This window comes from Haliotis rubra, unplaced genomic scaffold, assembly GCF_003918875.1.
Source record: "Haliotis rubra isolate DU_JTF1 unplaced genomic scaffold, ASM391887v1 Scf1245, whole genome shotgun sequence".
Classification (NCBI taxonomy): domain Eukaryota; kingdom Metazoa; phylum Mollusca; class Gastropoda; order Lepetellida; family Haliotidae; genus Haliotis; species Haliotis rubra.
In genome coordinates, this window is record NW_025765165.1 from 209,278 (window position 1) to 228,091 (window position 18,814).

Here is an 18,814-nt window from a genome sequence, read left to right on the forward strand (position 1 = left end):
GAGTGCCCATGTCATACTATGTCTACCTCTCTCTACTCCCATAGAGGATGTTATATGAGTGCTGTCATACTATGTGTCCACCTCTCTCTAATCCCATAGAGGATATTATATGAGTGCCCATGTCATACTATGTCCCTACCTCTCTCTACTCCCATAGAGGATATTATATGAGTGACCTCCTCATACTATGCCTACCTCTCTCTACTCCCATACAGGATATTATATGAGTGCCCATGTCATACTATGTCTACCTCTCTACTCCCATAGAGGATATTACATGAGTGCCCATGTCATACTATGTCTACCTCTCTACTCCCATACAGGATATTATATGAGTGCCCATGTCATACTATGTCTACTTCTCTCTACTCCCATAGAGGATCTTATACCATGAGTGCCCATGTCATACTATGTCTACTTCTCCTCTTTTTATACTGTATATTTTGTACACATTTGTTTTATCTCCTTTGTCTGTGTATCTAACATTTTAATATGCTCTGTGCCTGTACTGTATCTCTGCTTCCTAACTCTGTACTTTTTCCTCTGTAATGTACTGAAATCTCCTCTGTCCTGTCCTGTATCTCCTCTGTCCTGGATGTATCCCTCTCTATCTGGGCCTCCTCTCTACTCCCTACCTCTATACTGTGCTGCTCCAACTGTGCTGTGTATGCTTTTCTGTACTGTATCTCCTCTGTCCTGAACTGTATCTCCTCTGTCCTGTACTGTATCTCCTCTGTCCTGTACTGTATCTCCTCTGCTGTGTACTGTATCTCTCCACTGTCATGTCCTCTGTATCTGTATCTCCTCCTCTGTATCTGTACTGTATCTCCTCTGCCCTGTACTGTATCTCCTCTGTCTGTAGTGCTGTATCTCCTCTGTCCTGTACTGTATCTCCTCTGCTCTGTACTGTATCTCCTCTGCTCTGTACTGTATCTCCTCTGTAATCCTTATCTGTGTCCACTGTCCTCCTGTACTGTATCTCAGTGTATCTCCTTTGTCCTGTACCTCTGCTATCATGTAATTGTATCTCATGTCCTTGTACTGTGTCTCCTCTGTCTCATACTTTCTATTCCCACTCGTCCTGTACTGTATCTCCACTGTCCTGTAATCACTGTATCTCCTCTGTCCCAGTACTGTATCCCTCTGTCTCTGTATTCCCTCTTGTCCCCTGAACTGTATCACCACCTGTTCCTGTACTCTGTATTCCCTTCTGTCCTGTAATTGTATCCCTCTGTCTCACTGTATCTCCCTCTGTCCAACTGTATCTCCTCTGTCCTGTACTCTCAGTTCCCACTGCCCTGTGTACATGTGCATCTCTGTCTGTCCTATTCCTCATGCTCTGTCCTGTACTGTATCTCCCTCTGTCCTGTGCTGTATCTCCTCCTGTCCTGAACTGTATCTCCCTTGTGTGTCTCATTCCTGTTGTGTGTCATTGTCTGTCTGTGTGTCCTGTGTGTCTCCCCACTGTCCTGATGATGTATCTCCTCACTGTGTGTACTCCTCTTCCTCTGTGTGTCCTGTATGTCTGTGTCTGTCTGTGTGTGTGTATCTCCTGTGTGTCTGTCTGTCCTGTGTCTCGTGTCCTGTGTGTCTGTGTCCATTGTGTCTCTCCTGTACTGTTCTCCACTGTGTGTGTGTGTGTGTCTCTGTGTGTGTCTCCTTGTCCTATGTGTGTGTCTCCATGTCCTGTGTGTGTCTCTGTTGTCTGTATGTTCTCCTAACTGTCTCTTGTCTGGTGTGTCTCCTTGTCTGTATCCTTGTGTCTTGTGTCCTCCTGTGCTGTGTGTGTCTGTGTCTCGTTGTCTGTGTTGTGTCTCCGTGTCTGTATCTCCTCTGTCTGTCTGTATGTGTGTCCTTGTGTCTGTGTCTCCTCTGTCTGTTCTTGTGTGTTTCCTCATGTCTCTGTGTCTGTGTCTCCTTGTCCTGTGTGTACATCTGTGTGTCTCCACTGTCCTGTGTCCTGTCTGTGTGTCCTTGTCCTTGTGTGTCTGTGTGTGTCTCTTGTGTGTGTGTGTCTTCTGTGTGTGTCTGTCTGTGTCTCTTGTGTGTGTGTGTGTGTGTGTGGTGTCTGTGTGTGTCTGTGTGTGCTGTGTTGTCTTCTGTTCCTGTGTATGTCCTGTGTCCTGAACTGTGTCTCCATGGTCACTTTCTGTTGTGTCCCCTCTGTCCACTGTCCCTTCCACTGTCCTAGGCTACTGTGTCCTTCTGTCCTGTGCTGTATCTCTCTGTTATGTCCTGTCCACTTGTATCCTCTGTCTTCTCCATTATCCTCATCTCCACCATCCATATTTCCTTATCTCCTCTGTCCTATATTCCACTGTCCACTATATCTATCATTATCTGTCCTTATCCTGCATTCCTTCTCCATATGTCCTGTCCATGTATCTCCACTCCTCCTCTGTGTCCATATACTACCACTGTCCTGTCTCTGTCCCTATATCTACCTGTACCCTGTCCTGTCTATACTATGTCTTATCTCACTCTGTACTGCATAATTTCATATCTCTATTCTATATCTCCTTCTCTCCTCTACTTCATATGTCCTGTACTTATCTCCATATGTCCTGTACTGTATTCCATCCATTTTTCCTATCCTATACTTTATACTCCTCCATGCTTCTGTACTATATTTCTTATCCACTGTCCTGTTATCTTTTGTCATCTCCTCCTCTGTCCTGTTACTACTATTCTCCTCTCCTGTCCTGAACCTCCCTCTGTCCATGTATCCTCTGTATCTGTGCCATGTCCACTCCTATGTCCATCTGTCCTGTATATTTCTTTTGGACAATCCAAGCAGTAGAACTCAGATTGCATGTACTAAGCCTCATGTCACAACAGATGTTATGTGACAGTGCAGGTAACACTGGACATGACTGAAGCCATAAGCTTCTTTTAATGAGGCCACACTTTCTGCATTTTCAGAGGGAATCAGTGGACAACTGTGACTGAGAGTCTGATGTTGTCTCACTAGTATATATTTAGACCTCAGAAGTAACTAATGATGTGTGGAAGTGCCAAGGGCCGCTCAACAAGAAGCATTTGCGATATAAAAATGTAAACACATGTGGACACCAAAATCCACAAGGCCATCCAAACTATCGCTGTTGAGAAAAAAACTAAACCTAACAGATCTGACTGACATATTCCAAGACTGCATAAACATCTGCATTCAGTACTATATTTGATCTGATTTTTTGGATACTCAAATCACTTTGTCTTCGCAAGCACACTACAGTTTTGAAGTGTCCAATTTCTCATTCAGAATATTATATTTCAGCCCAAATAGGTCATTTCCTTTACAGAGGTCTTATATGGCATAACGGTCACAGTAGAATGTTCACACTGATCCATTGTTTAATGCCATTCACTTTGAACTCAGGAGGGGCATGCTTGCATATTATCATTGTGCTCTGTATTGCAGCTGTGCATCACCATCAACAACATTGAGCAGGTGCGAAGGTCTCTGTGTGTGCTGCCAGAGTCATTGGAGTTCAATGCAATACAGCGCGCCCTGGAGGCTGCCAACGGAGACGGAGTGGAACCACTGGATGCTCATTCACTGAGGAAGAAGCTGTGTCAGGCCGACTCTGCCATGATCAGGAAGATCACACAAGTAGTGGATAGAGTGGCTGACAAGGTGAGCCACAGGGATTGTTCCCCTCTTGTTGTCACTGGGACATGAATCAGTGTCCTTCTGGTGCTCAGTTGACTTAGAGAGATGACTGGAAGGTTACGGAGGTTATTCTGCCATGTAGTGTAAGAGATAGACAGACAGACAGACAGACAGAAGTTTATTCGTAATATCGGCCTCATGGCCTATAATACAGTCACAAACTTTGTCAGTTTCGTGAAACGTGGTCATAATTAGTATTGGGATCTTACTTTAAAAACATAATGTAAAAATAGTGCTGTGCAGTATATAACTTGGGGGTTTTTGGATTGCAAAATTGACTGCAGAGTGAGTGGGCCTTTGTAGACATTTTGTAATTGTTTGAAGTAACTGTCTCTGTACCGCTGATATTTGACACATCGGAAGAATACGTGATTCTCAGTTTCTGTTTCCGCGGCATCACAGAATGAACACAAGTAGTTCGTACATGGGGCATCCTCATTAAGGCTGTACATGTTCACTTTAAAGTTGTTATTCGAAATACGAAACTTGATAAGTGCACGGATCAGATGTTTATATTTTAGTTCTGTTATGTAGGTCTCCAGGCAAAGTTCATGTTTAAACTGTGAATAATGACTGAAAAAAAAAATGGAGCTGTTGATTTCTGTTGTGCCAAGTTTGGTAGGCTTATATCCTTCAATCGTTGTTTGAAAGTATACATGAATAGCTGAACGTTAGCAACGCCCTGGTTTAACCAGACATGAGAAAACCCGTTTCTGAATAATAAGTTTCTAACATTGGATGCCCAGTTTGTTCTGCCCATATCATCAAATGTTTTTAGCATTCTGTAGCACTGCAGTGGATAACGTTGTTCATTCATACTGAGTATCTTGAACCAAAACTTGATTACTCGAATCTGTGTAAATACGTAGATGGGGTGACGTCCAAGCTCCCCAAGTGTGGCTTTGTTTGAAGCACATTTTCCAATTTTCAGTAATCGTTTGAAATACATAGTATGGACTCTCTCGATTACATCAGAATATTTATGTCCCCATATTTCCGAGCCGTATAGTAGTATAGGTGCCACTTTTCGATCAAATATAGTTCTTGCACTTGAATAGGTTAGTTCTTGATACTTGTTAAAAAGTCTGAAAACAGAGAGGCAGGCTTTACTTGCTTGTTAAGCAAGTGTTTCACAGGCTTTTGTCCACACGAGCCTAGATGAAAATATTATGCCGAGATATTTATAGTATGTAACCACCTTAAGAGGATTTTTACAAAAAGTCCACTTTTCAGAATGTCTCAGAATTCCTCCGTTGCGAAACACTATGATATTTGTTTTGTTAAGATTCAGCTGTAATCCCCATTTGATACAGAATGATTCCAGGATATTAAGCTGGCGCTGTAGACCTATTACACTGGTAGCAAAAAGGACGATGTCATCAGCAAACATTAGCAGTAATAGATCTGGTATATCTTGCGTAACAAAAATTCAATTGTTGCCTGATTGGTAGAGCTCTGTTGCAAATTCATTAATAAAGAGAAGGAAGAGGAGAGGGCTGAGAATACACCCTTGTCTCACTCCACGGGAAGTATCAAAAGTTTCAGTTCTTGAATCAGTATTCACTCTTACACTGGCTTTCACCGATGCGTACATACTTTTAAGCAACATAGTTATCTTTCCGTGACAGCCGCGTTGAATCAAAATATTTAGCAGTTTATCTCTGTCCACAAAGTCAAATGCCTTTTTAAAGTCAACGAAACCACAGTAGAAACGACCTTTGGGTTTGCACAAATATTTCGAACACAAAGCCTGAAGAGTAAAAATATGGTGAGTAGTTGAATATTGAGGGCGGAAACCAGCTTGACTTTCGGATAATATTTCATTTAACTCAACCTACGTCCTTAATCTTTTCTCTATAATTGAAATAAAAAGTTTTCCCATTGAATTTAGTATTGATATTCCTCTATAATTCGATGGTTCTTTCTTGGATCCAGAGATGTAACTTAGTGTGACTGGAAGGGTCAAGAGGTTATTCTGCCATGTAGTGTAAGAGATGTAACTTAGTGTGACTGGAAGGGTCTGGAGGTTATTCTGTCATGAAGTGTAAGAGATGTAACTTAGTGTGACTGGAAGGTTCTGGAGGTTATTCTGCCATGTAGTGTAAGAGATCTTACTCAGTGTGACAGGAAGGTTCTGGAGGTTATTCTGCCATGTAGTGTAAGAGATGTAACTTAGTGTGACAGAAAGGTCCTGGAGGTTATTCTGCCATGTAGTGTAAGAGATGTAACTTAGTGTGACAGAAAGGTCCTGGAGGTTATTCTGTCTTGTAGTGTAAGAGATGTAATATAGTGTGAAAGGAAGGTCCAGGGGGTTATTCTGTCTTGTAGTGTAAGAGATGTAACTTAGTGTGACAGGAAGGTCCTGGAGGTTATTCTGTCTTGTAGTGTAAGAGATGTAACTTAGTGTGACAGGAAGGTCCTGGAGGTTATTCTGCCATGTAGTGTAAGAGATGTAATATAGTGTGACAGGAAGGTCCTGGAGGTTATTCTGCCATGTAGTGTAAGAGATGTAACTTAGTGTGACAGGAAGGTCCTGGAGGTTATTCTGTCTTGTAGTGTAAGAGATGTAATATAGTGTGACAGGAAGGTCCTGGAGGTTATTCTGTCTTGTAGTGTAAGAGATGTAATATAGTGTGACAGGAAGGTCCTGGAGGTTATTCTGTCTTGTAGTGTAAGAGATGTAACTTAGTGTGACAGGAAGGTCCTGGAGGTTATTCTGTCTTGTAGTGTAAGAGATGTAACTATAGTGTGACAGGAAGGTCCTGGAGGTTATTCTGTCTTGTAGTGTAAGAGATGTAACTTAGTGTGACAGGAAGGTCCTGGAGGTTATTCTGCCTTGTAGTGTAAGAGATGTAATATAGTGTGACAGGAAGGTCCTGGAGGTTATTCTGTCATGTAGTGTAAGAGATGTAATATAGTGTGACAGGAAGGTCCAGGGGGTTATTCTGTCTTGTAGTGTAAGAGATGTAATATAGTGTGACAGGAAGGTCCTGGAGGTTATTCTGCCATGTAGTGTAAGAGATGTAACTTAGTGTGACAGGAAGGTCCTGGAGGTTATTCTGTCTTGTAGTGTAAGAGATGTAATATAGTGTGACAGGAAGGTCCAGGAGGTTATTCTGTCTTGTAGTGTAAGAGATGTAACTTAGTGTGACAGGAAGGTCCTGGAGGTTATTCTGTCTTGTAGTGTAAGAGATGTAACTTAGTGTGACAGGAAGGTCCTGGAGGTTATTCTGCCATGTAGTGTAAGAGATGTAATATAGTGTGACAGGAAGGTCCTGGAGGTTATTCTGCCATGTAGTCTAAGAGATGTAACTTAGTGTGACAGGAAGGTCCTGGAGGTTATTCTGTCTTGTAGTGTAAGAGATGTAATATAGTGTGACAGGAAGGTCCTGGAGGTTATTCTGCCATGTAGTGTAAGAGATGTAACATAGTGTGACAGGAAGGTCCAGAGGGTTATTCTGTCTTGTAGTGTAAGAGATGTAACTTAGTGTGACAGGAAGGTCCTGGAGGTTATTCTGTCTTGTAGTGTAAGAGATGTAACTTAGTGTGACAGGAAGGTCCTGGAGGTTATTCTGCCATGTAGTGTAAGAGATGTAACTCAGTGTAACAGGAAGGTCCTGGAGGTTATTCTGCCATGTAGTGTAAGAGATGTAACTCAGTGTCACAGGAAGGTCCTGGAGGTTATTCTGCCATGTAGTGTACGATATGTGTGACAGGAAGGTCCTGGAGGTTATTCTGTCATGTTGTGTAAGAGATGTAATATAGTGTAACAGGAAGCTCCAGGGGGTTATTCTGTCTTGTAGTGTAAGAGATGTAATATAGTGTGACAGGAAGGTCCAGGGGGTTATTCTGTCTTGTAGTGTAAGAGATGTAACTGAGTGTGACAGGAAGGTCCTGGAGGTTATTCTGTCTTGTAGTGTAAGAGATGTTATATAGTGTGACAGGAAGGTCCAGGGGGTTATTCTGTCTTATAGTGTAAGAGATGTAATATAGTGTGACAGGAAGGTCCTGGAGGTTATTCTGTCTTGTAGTGTAAGAGATGTAACTTAGTGTGACAGGAAGGTCCAGGGGGTTATTCTGTCTTGTAGTGTAAGAGATGTAACTTAGTGTGACAGGAAGGTCCTGGAGGTTATTCTGTCTTGTAGTGTAAGAGATGTAATATAGTGTGACAGGAAGGTCCTGGAGGTTATTCTGCCATGTAGTGTAAGAGATGTAACTTAGTGTGACAGGAAGGTCCTGGAGGTTATTCTGTCTTGTAGTGTCAGAGATGTAATATAGTGTGACAGGAAGGTCCAGGAGGTTATTCTGCCATGTAGTGTAAGAGATGTAACTTAGTGTGACAGGAAGGTCCAGGGGTTATTCTGTCTTGTAGTGTAAGAGATGTAACTTAGTGTGACAGGAAGGTCCTGGAGGTTATTCTGTCATGTAGTGTAAGAGATGTAACTTAGTGTGACAGGAAGGTCCTGGAGGTTATTCTGCCATGTAGTGTAAGAGATGTAATATAGTGTGACAGGAAGGTCGAGGGGGTTATTCTGTCTTGTAGTGTAAGAGATGTAACTTAGTGTGACAGGAAGGTCCTGGAGGTTATTCTGCCATGTAGTGTAAGAGATGTAACTCAGTGTAACAGGAAGGTCCTGGAGGTTATTCTGCCATGTAGTGTAAGAGATGTAACTCAGTGTAACAGGAAGGTCCTGGAGGTTATTCTGCCATGTAGTGTACGATATGTGTGACAGGAAGGTCCTGGAGGTTATTCTGTCATGTTGTGTAAGAGATGTAATATAGTGTGACAGGAAGGTCCAGGGGGTTATTCTGTCTTGTAGTGTAAGAGATGTAATATAGTGTGACAGGAAGGTCCAGGGGGTTATTCTGTCTTGTAGTGTAAGAGATGTAACTTATTGTGACAGGAAGGTCCTGGAGGTTATTCTGTCTTGTAGTGTAAGAGATGTAATATAGTGTGACAGGAAGGTCCTGGAGGTTATTCTGCCATGTAGTGTAAGAGATGTAACTTAGTGTGACAGGAAGGTCCTGGAGGTTATTCTGTCTTGTAGTGTAAGAGATGTAATATAGTGTGACAGGAAGGTCCTGGAGGTTATTCTGTCATGTAGTGTAAGAGATGTAACTTAGTGTGACAGGAAGGTCCTGGAGGTTATTCTGTCTTGTAGTGTAAGAGATGTAATATAGTGTGACAGGAAGGTCCTGGAGGTTATTCTGTCTTGTAGTGTAAGAGATGTAACTTAGTGTGACAGGAAGGTCCTGGAGGTTATTCTGTCTTGTAGTGTAAGAGATGTAACTATAGTGTGACAGGAAGGTCCTGGAGGTTATTCTGCCATGTAGTGTAAGAGATGTAATATAGTGTGACAGGAAGGTCCTGGAGGTTATTCTGTCTTGTAGTGTAAGAGATGTAACTTAGTGTGACAGGAAGGTCCTGGAGGTTATTCTGTCTTGTAGTGTAAGAGATGTAACTTAGTGTGACAGGAAGGTCCTGGGAGGTTATTCTGTCTTGTAGTGTAAGAGATGTAACTTAGTGTGACAGGAAGGTCCTGGAGGTTATTCTGCCATGTAGTGTAAGAGATGTAACTATAGTGTGACAGGAAGGTCCTGGAGGTTATTCTGCCATGTAGTGTAAGAGATGTAATATAGTGTGACAGGAAGGTCCTGGAGGTTATTCTGCCATGTAGTGTAAGAGATGTAACTTAGTGTGACAGGAAGGTCCTGGAGGTTATTCTGTCATGTAGTGTAAGAGATGTAATATAGTGTGACAGGAAGGTCCAGGGGGTTATTCTGTCTTGTAGTGTAAGAGATGTAATATAGTGTGACAGGAAGGTCCAGGAGGTTATTCTGTCTTGTAGTGTAAGAGATGTAATATAGTGTGACAGGAAGGTCCTGGAGGTTATTCTGTCTTGTAGTGTAAGAGATGTAATATAGTGTGACAGGAAGGTCCAGGAGGTTATTCTGTCTTGTAGTGTAAGAGATGTAATATAGTGTGACAGGAAGGTCCTGGAGGTTATTCTGTCTTGTAGTGTAAGAGATGTAACTTAGTGTGACAGGAAGGTCCTGGAGGTTATTCTGTCTTGTAGTGTAAGAGATGTAACTTAGTGTGACAGGAAGGTCCTGGAGGTTATTCTGCCATGTAGTGTAAGAGATGTAACTTAGTGTGACAGGAAGGTCCTGGAGGTTATTCTGCCATGTAGTGTAAGAGATGTAACTTAGTGTGACAGGAAGGTCCTGGAGGTTATTCTGTCATGTAGTGTAAGAGATGTAATATAGTGTGACAGGAAGGTCCTGGAGGTTATTCTGTCTTGTAGTGTAAGAGATGTAATAGTGTGACAGGAAGGTCCTGGAGGTTATTCTGTCTTGTAGTGTAAGAGATGTAATATAGTGTGACAGGAAGGTCCTGGAGGTTATTCTGTCTTGTAGTGTAAGAGATGTAATATAGTGTGACAGGAAGGTCCTGGAGGTTATTCTGTCTTGTAGTGTAAGAGATGTAACTTAGTGTGACAGGAAGGTCCTGGAGGTTATTCTGTCTTGTAGTGTAAGAGATGTAACTTAGTGTGACAGGAAGGTCCTGGAGGTTATTCTGTCTTGTAGTGTAAGAGATGTAACTTAGTGTGACAGGAAGGTCCTGGAGGTTATTCTGCCATGTAGTGTAAGAGATGTAACTTAGTGTGACAGGAAGGTCCTGGAGGTTATTCTGTCATGTAGTGTAAGAGATGTAACTTAGTGTGACAGGAAGGTCCTGGAGGTTATTCTGCCATGTAGTGTAGAGAGAGATGTAACTTAGTGTGACAGGAAGGTCCTGGAGGTTATTCTGTCATGTAGTGTAAGAGATGTAACTTAGTGTGACAGGAAGGTCCTGGAGGTTATTCTGCCATGTAGTGTAAGAGATGTAATATAGTGTGACAGGAAGGTCCTGGAGGTTATTCTGTCTTGTAGTGTAAAGAGATGTAAATATAGTGTGACAGGAAGGTCCTGGAGGTTATTCTGTCTTGTAGTGTAAGAGATGTAACTTAGTGTGACAGGAAGGTCCTGGAGGTTATTCTGTCTTGTAGTGTAAGAGATGTAAACTTAGTGTGACAGGAAGGTCCTGGAGGTTATTCTGTCTTGTAGTGTAAGAGATGTAACTTAGTGTGACAGGAAGGTCCTGGAGGTTATTCTGTCTTGTAGTGTAAGAGATGTAATATAGTGTGACAGGAAGGTCCTGGGGGTTATTCTGTCTTGTAGTGTAAGAGATGTAACTTAGTGTGACAGGAAGGTCCTGGAGGTTATTCTGCCATGTAGTGTAAGAGATGTAATATAGTGTGACAGGAAGGTCCTGGAGGTTATTCTGCCATGTAGTGTAAGAGATGTAACTTAGTGTGACAGGAAGGTCCTGGAGGTTATTCTGCCATGTAGTGTAAGAGATGTAACTTAGTGTGACAGGAAGGTCCTGGAGGTTATTCTGTCTTGTAGTGTAAGAGATGTAATATAGTGTGACAGGAAGGTCCTGGAGGTTATTCTGTCTTGTAGTGTAAGAGATGTAACTTAGTGTGACAGGAAGGTCCTGGAGGTTATTCTGTCATGTAGTGTAAGAGATGTAATATAGTGTGACAGGAAGGTCCAGGGGTTATTCTGTCTTGTAGTGTAAGAGATGTAATATAGTGTGACAGGAAGGTCCAGGGGTTATTCTGTCTTGTAGTGTAAGAGATGTAATATAGTGTGACAGGAAGGTCCTGGAGGTTATTCTGTCTTGTAGTGTAAGAGATGTAACTTAGTGTGACAGGAAGGTCCTGGAGGTTATTCTGCCATGTAGTGTAAGAGATGTAACTTAGTGTGACAGGAAGGTCCTGGAGGTTATTCTGTCTTGTAGTGTAAGAGATGTAATATAGTGTGACAGGAAGGTCCTGGAGGTTATTCTGTCTTGTAGTGTAAGAGATGTAACTTAGTGTGACAGGAAGGTCCTGGAGGTTATTCTGTCTTGTAGTGTAAGAGATGTAATATAGTGTGACAGGAAGGTCCTGGGGGTTATTCTGTCTTGTAGTGTAAGAGATGTAATATAGTGTGACAGGAAGGTCCAGGGGTTATTCTGTCTTGTAGTGTAAGAGATGTAACTTAGTGTGACAGGAAGGTCCTGGAGGTTATTCTGTCTTGTAGTGTAAGAGATGTAACTTAGTGTGACAGGAAGGTCCTGGAGGTTATTCTGCCATGTAGTGTAAGAGATGTAACTTAGTGTGACAGGAAGGTCCTGGAGGTTATTCTGTCTTGTAGTGTAAGAGATGTAATATAGTGTGACAGGAAGGTCCTGGAGGTTATTCTGTCTTGTAGTGTAAGAGATGTAACTTAGTGTGACAGGAAGGTCCTGGAGGTTATTCTGTCTTGTAGTGTAAGAGATGTAACTTAGTGTGACAGGAAGGTCCTGGAGGTTATTCTGTCATGTAGTGTAAGAGATGTAACTTAGTGTGACAGGAAGGTCCTGGAGGTTATTCTGTCTTGTAGTGTAAGAGATGTAATATAGTGTGACAGGAAGGTCCTGGAGGTTATTCTGTCTTGTAGTGTAAGAGATGTAACTTAGTGTGACAGGAAGGTCCTGGAGGTTATTCTGCCATGTAGTGTAAGAGATGTAACTATAGTGTGACAGGAAGGTCCTGGAGGTTATTCTGTCATGTAGTGTAAGAGATGTAACTTAGTGTGACAGGAAGGTCCTGGAGGTTATTCTGTCATGTAGTGTAAGAGATGTAATATAGTGTGACAGGAAGGTCCTGGAGGTTATTCTGTCTTGTAGTGTAAGAGATGTAACTTAGTGTGACAGGAAGGTCCTGGAGGTTATTCTGTCATGTAGTGTAAGAGATGTAACTTAGTGTGACAGGAAGGTCCTGGAGGTTATTCTGTCTTGTAGTGTAAGAGATGTAATATAGTGTGACAGGAAGGTCCAGGGAGGTTATTGACAGGAAGGTCCTGGAGGTCATTGTAGTAGTGTAAGAGATGTAATATAGTGTGACAGGAAGGTCCTGGAGGTTATTCTGTCTTGTAGTGTAAGAGATGTAACTTAGTGTGACAGGAAGGTCCTGGAGGTTATTCTGTCATGTAGTGTAAGAGATGTAACTTAGTGTGACAGGAAGGTCCTGGAGGTTATTCTGTCATGTAGTGTAAGAGATGTAATATAAGTGTGACAGGAAGGTCCTGGAGGTTATTCTGTCTTGTAGTGTAAGAGATGTAAATATAGTGTGACAGGAAGGTCCTGGAGGTTATTCTGTCTTGTAGTGTAAGAGATGTAATATAGTGTGACAGGAAGGTCCTGGGGGTTATTCTGTCTTGTAGTGTAAGAGATGTAACTTAGTGTGACAGGAAGGTCCTGGAGGTTATTCTGTCTTGTAGTGTAAGAGATGTAACTTAGTGTGACAGGAAGGTCCTGGGAGGTTATTCTGTCTTGTAGTGTAAGAGATGTAATATAGTGTGACAGGAAGGTCCTGGAGGTTATTCTGTCTTGTAGTGTAAGAGATGTAACTTAGTGTGACAGGAAGGTCCTGGAGGTTATTCTGTCTTGTAGTGTAAGAGATGTAATACTAGTGTGACAGGAAGGTCCTGGAGGTTATTCTGCCATGTAGTGTAAGAGATGTAACTTAGTGTGACAGGAAGGTCCTGGAGGTTATTCTGTCTTGTAGTGTAAGAGATGTAATATAGTGTGACAGGAAGGTCCTGGAGGTTATTCTGTCTTGTAGTGTAAGAGATGTAACTTAGTGTGACAGGAAGGTCCTGGAGGTTATTCTGCCATGTAGTGTAAGAGATGTAATATAGTGTGACAGGAAGGTCCTGGAGGTTATTCTGTCTTGTAGTGTAAGAGATGTAACTTAGTGTGACAGGAAGGTCCTGGAGGTTATTCTGTCATGTAGTGTAAGAGATGTAACATAGTGTGACAGGAAGGTCCTGGAGGTTATTCTGTCTTGTAGTGTAAGAGATGTAACTTAGTGTGACAGGAAGGTCCTGGAGGTTATTCTGTCATGTAGTGTAAGAGATGTAACTATAGTGTGACAGGAAGGTCCTGGAGGTTATTCTGTCTTGTAGTGTAAGAGATGTAATATAGTGTGACAGGAAGGTCCTGGAGGTTATTCTGTCTTGTAGTGTAAGAGATGTAATATAGTGTGACAGGAAGGTCCTGGAGGTTATTCTGTCTTGTAGTGTAAGAGATGTAACTTAGTGTGACAGGAAGGTCCTGGAGGTTATTCTGTCATGTAGTGTAAGAGATGTAACTTAGTGTGACAGGAAGGTCCTGGAGGTTATTCTGCCATGTAGTGTAAGAGATGTAATATAGTGTGACAGGAAGGTCCAGGAGGTTATTCTGTCTTGTAGTGTAAGAGATGTAATATAGTGTGACAGGAAGGTCCAGGGGATTATTCTGTCTTGTAGTGTAAGAGATGTAATACAGTGTGACAGGAAGGTCCTGGAGGTTATTCTGTCTTGTAGTGTAAGAGATGTAACTTAGTGTGACAGGAAGGTCCTGGAGGTTATTCTGTCTTGTAGTGTAAGAGATGTAACTTAGTGTGACAGGAAGGTCCTGGAGGTTATTCTGCCATGTAGTGTAAGAGATGTAACTTAGTGTGACAGGAAGGTCCTGGAGGTTATTCTGTCTTGTAGTGTAAGAGATGTAATATAGTGTGACAGGAAGGTCCTGGAGGTTATTCTGTCTTGTAGTGTAAGAGATGTAATATAGTGTGACAGGAAGGTCCTGGAGGTTATTCTGTCTTGTAGTGTAAGAGATGTAATATAGTGTGACAGGAAGGTCCTGGAGGTTATTCTGTCATGTAGTGTAAGAGATGTAACTTAGTGTGACAGGAAGGTCCTGGAGGTTATTCTGTCTTGTAGTGTAAGAGATGTAACTTAGTGTGACAGGAAGGTCCTGGAGGTTATTCTGTCTTGTAGTGTAAGAGATGTAACTATAGTGTGACAGGAAGGTCCTGGAGGTTATTCTGTCATGTAGTGTAAGAGATGTAATATGTGTGACAGGAAGGTCCTGGAGGTTATTCTGTCTTGTAGTGTAAGAGATGTAATATAGTGTGACAGGAAGGTCCTGGAGGTTATTCTGTCTTGTAGTGTAAGAGATGTAATATAGTGTGACAGGAAGGTCCTGGAGGTTATTCTGTCATGTAGTGTAAGAGATGTAACTTAGTGTGACAGGAAGGTCCTGGAGGTTATTCTGTCTTGTAGTGTAAGAGATGTAACTTAGTGTGACAGGAAGGTCCTGGAGGTTATTCTGCCATGTAGTGTAAGAGATGTAACTTAGTGTGACAGGAAGGTCCTGGAGGTTATTCTGTCTTGTAGTGTAAGAGATGTAACTTAGTGTGACAGGAAGGTCCTGGAGGTTATTCTGTCTTGTAGTGTAAGAGATGTGTAACTTAGTGTGACAGGAAGGTCCTGGAGGTTATTCTGCCATGTAGTGTAAGAGATGTAATATAGTGTGACAGGAAGGTCCTGGAGGTTATTCTGTCATGTAGTGTAAGAGATGTAATATAGTGTGACAGGAAGGTCCTGGAGGTTATTCTGTCTTGTAGTGTAAGAGATGTAATATAGTGTGACAGGAAGGTCCTGGAGGTTATTCTGTCTTGTAGTGTAAGAGATGTAACTTAGTGTGACAGGAAGGTCCTGGAGGTTATTCTGTCTTGTAGTGTAAGAGATGTAACTTAGTGTGACAGGAAGGTCCTGGAGGTTATTCTGTCATGTAGTGTAAGAGATGTAATATAGTGTGACAGGAAGGTCCTGGAGGTTATTCTGTCTTGTAGTGTAAGAGATGTAATATAGTGTGACAGGAAGGTCCTGGAGGTTATTCTGTCTTGTAGTGTAAGAGATGTAATATAGTGTGACAGGAAGGTCCTGGAGGTTATTCTGTCTTGTAGTGTAAGAGATGTAATATAGTGTGACAGGAAGGTCCTGGAGGTTATTCTGCCATGTAGTGTAAGAGATGTAACTTAGTGTGACAGGAAGGTCCTGGAGGTTATTCTGTCCATGTAGTGTAAGAGATGTAACTTAGTGTGACAGGAAGGTCCTGGGGGGTTATTCTGTCTTGTAGTGTAAGAGATGTAACTTAGTGTGACAGGAAGGTCCTGGAGGTTATTCTGTCTTGTAGTGTAAGAGATGTAACTTAGTGTGACAGGAAGGTCCTGGAGGTTATTCTGCCATGTAGTGTAAGAGATGTAATATAGTGTGACAGGAAGGTCGAGGGGGTTATTCTGTCTTGTAGTGTAAGAGATGTAATATAGTGTGACAGGAAGGTCCAGAGGGTTATTCTGTCTTGTAGTGTAAGAGATGTAATATAGTGTGACAGGAAGGTCCAGGGGGTTATTCTGTCTTGTAGTGTAAGAGATGTAATATAGTGTGACAGGAAGGTCCTGGAGGTTATTCTGTCTTGTAGTGTAAGAGATGTAACTTAGTGTGACAGGAAGGTCCTGGAGGTTATTCTGTCTTGTAGTGTAAGAGATGTAATATAGTGTGACAGGAAGGTCCTGGAGGTTATTCTGTCTTGTAGTGTAAGAGATGTAACTTAGTGTGACAGGAAGGTCCTGGAGGTTATTCTGCCATGTAGTGTAAGAGATGTAATATAGTGTGACAGGAAGGTCCTGGGGGTTATTCTGTCTTGTAGTGTAAGAGATGTAACTTAGTGTGACAGGAAGGTCCTGGGGGTTATTCTGTCTTGTAGTGTAAGAGATGTAAAGTGTTGTAACTTAGTGTGACAGGAAGGTCCTGGAGGTTATTCTGTCATGTAGTGTAAGAGATGTAACTTAGTGTGACAGGAAGGTCCTGGAGGGTTATTCTGTCTTGTAGTGTAAGAGATGTAACTTAGTGTGACAGGAAGGTCCTGGAGGTTATTCTGTCTTGTAGTGTAAGAGATGTAACTTAGTGTGACAGGAAGGTCCTGGAGGTTATTCTGCCATGTAGTGTAAGAGATGTAATATAGTGTGACAGGAAGGTCCTGGAGGTTATTCTGTCTTGTAGTGTAAGAGATGTAATATAGTGTGACAGGAAGGTCCTGGAGGTTATTCTGTCTTGTAGTGTAAGAGATGTAATATAGTGTGACAGGAAGGTCCTGGAGGTTATTCTGTCTTGTAGTGTAAGAGATGTAATATAGTGTGACAGGAAGGTCCTGGAGGTTATTCTGTCATGTAGTGTAAGAGATGTAACTTAGTGTGACAGGAAGGTCCTGGAGGTTATTCTGTCATGTAGTGTAAGAGATGTAACTTAGTGTGACAGGAAGGTCCTGGAGGTTATTCTGTCATGTAGTGTAAGAGATGTAACTTAGTGTGACAGGAAGGTCCTGGAGGTTATTCTGTCTTGTAGTGTAAGAGATGTAACTTAGTGTGACAGGAAGGTCCTGGAGGTTATTCTGTCATGTAGTGTAAGAGATGTAATATAGTGTGACAGGAAGGTCCTGGAGGTTATTCTGTCTTGTAGTGTAAGAGATGTAATATAGTGTGACAGGAAGGTCCTGGAGGTTATTCTGTCTTGTAGTGTAAGAGATGTAATATAGTGTGACAGGAAGGTCCTGGAGGTTATTCTGTCTTGTAGTGTAAGAGATGTAATATAGTGTGACAGGAAGGTCCTGGAGGTTATTCTGTCATGTAGTGTAAGAGATGTAACTTAGTGTGACAGGAAGGTCCTGGAGGTTATTCTGTCTTGTAGTGTAAGAGATGTAATATAGTGTGACAGGAAGGTCCTGGAGGTTATTCTGTCTTGTAGTGTAAGAGATGTAACTTAGTGTGACAGGAAGGTCCTGGGGTTATTCTGCCATGTAGTGTAAGAGATGTAACTTAGTGTGACAGGAAGGTCCTGGAGGTTATTCTGTCTTGTAGTGTAAGAGATGTAATATAGTGTGACAGGAAGGTCCTGGAGGTTATTCTGTCTTGTAGTGTAAGAGATGTAACTTAGTGTGACAGGAAGGTCCTGGAGGTTATTCTGTCTTGTAGTGTAAGAGATGTAACTTAGTGTGACAGGAAGGTCCTGGAGGTTATTCTGCCATGTAGTGTAAGAGATGTAACTTAGTGTGACAGGAAGGTCCTGGAGGTTTATTCTGTCTTGTAGTGTAAGAGATGTAACTTAGTGTGACAGGAAGGTCCTGGAGGTTATTCTGCCATGTAGTGTAAGAGATGTAATATAGTGTGACAGGAAGGTCCAGGGGGTTATTCTGTCTTGTAGTGTAAGAGATGTAATATAGTGTGACAGGAAGGTCAAGGGGGTTATTCTGTCTTGTAGTGTAAGAGATGTAACTTAGTGTGACAGGAAGGTCCTGGAGGTTATTCTGTCTTGTAGTGTAAGAGATGTAACTTAGTGTGACAGGAAGGTCCTGGAGGTTATTCTGCCATGTAGTGTAAGAGATGTAACTTAGTGTGACAGGAAGGTCCTGGAGGTTATTCTGTCTTGTAGTGTAAGAGATGTAACTTAGTGTGACAGGAAGGTCCTGGAGGTTATTCTGCCATGTAGTGTAAGAGATGTAACTTATTGTGACAGGAAGGTTCTGGAGGTTATTCTGCCATGTAGTGTAAGAGATGTAATATACTGTGACAGGAAGGTCCTGGAGGTTAATCTGTCATGTAGTGTAAGAGATGTAACTTAGTGTGACAGGAAGGTCCTGGAGGTTATTCTGCCATGTAGTGTAAGAGATGTAATATAGTGTGACAGGAAGGTCCAGGGGGTTATTCTGTCTTGTAGTGTAAGATATTGAACTTAGTGTGAAAGGAAGGTCCTGGAGGTTATTCTGTCATGTAGTGTAAGAGATGTAATATAGTGTGACAGGAAGGTCCAGGGGGTTATTCTGTCTTGTAGTGTAAGATATGTAACTTAGTGTGACAGGAAGGTCCTGGAGGTTATTCTGTATGTAGTGTAAGAGGTGACAGGAAGGTCCTGGAGGTTATTCTGTCTTGTAGTGTAAGAGATGTAATATAGTGTGACAGGAAGGTCCAGGGAGAGGTTATTCTGTCTTGTAGTGTAAGAGATGTAATATAGTGTGACAGACAGGAAGGTCCTGGAGGTTATTCTGTCTTGTAGTGTAAGAGATGTAACTTAGTGTGACAGGAAGGTCCTGGAGGGTTATTCTGTCTTGTAGTGTAAGAGATGTAACTTAGTGTGACAGGAAGGTCCTGGAGGTTATTCTGTCATGTAGTGTAAGAGATGTAATATAGT

At 42.1% G+C, this 18,814-nt stretch overlaps 1 protein-coding gene across 1 annotated transcript in view; it reads left to right on the forward strand.

Moving 5' to 3' along the window:
* Positions 1-18,814, forward strand: part of LOC124266296 (BAI1-associated protein 3-like) — a gene marked incomplete at its 3' end in the record, with an annotated part of 222,224 nt that overhangs the window by 191,360 nt on the left and 12,050 nt on the right. Inside the window, 1 exon segment of the mRNA XM_046701113.1 lies at positions 3,374-3,637. Within this exon segment, the coding sequence (XP_046557069.1) occupies positions 3,374-3,637 (264 nt within the window).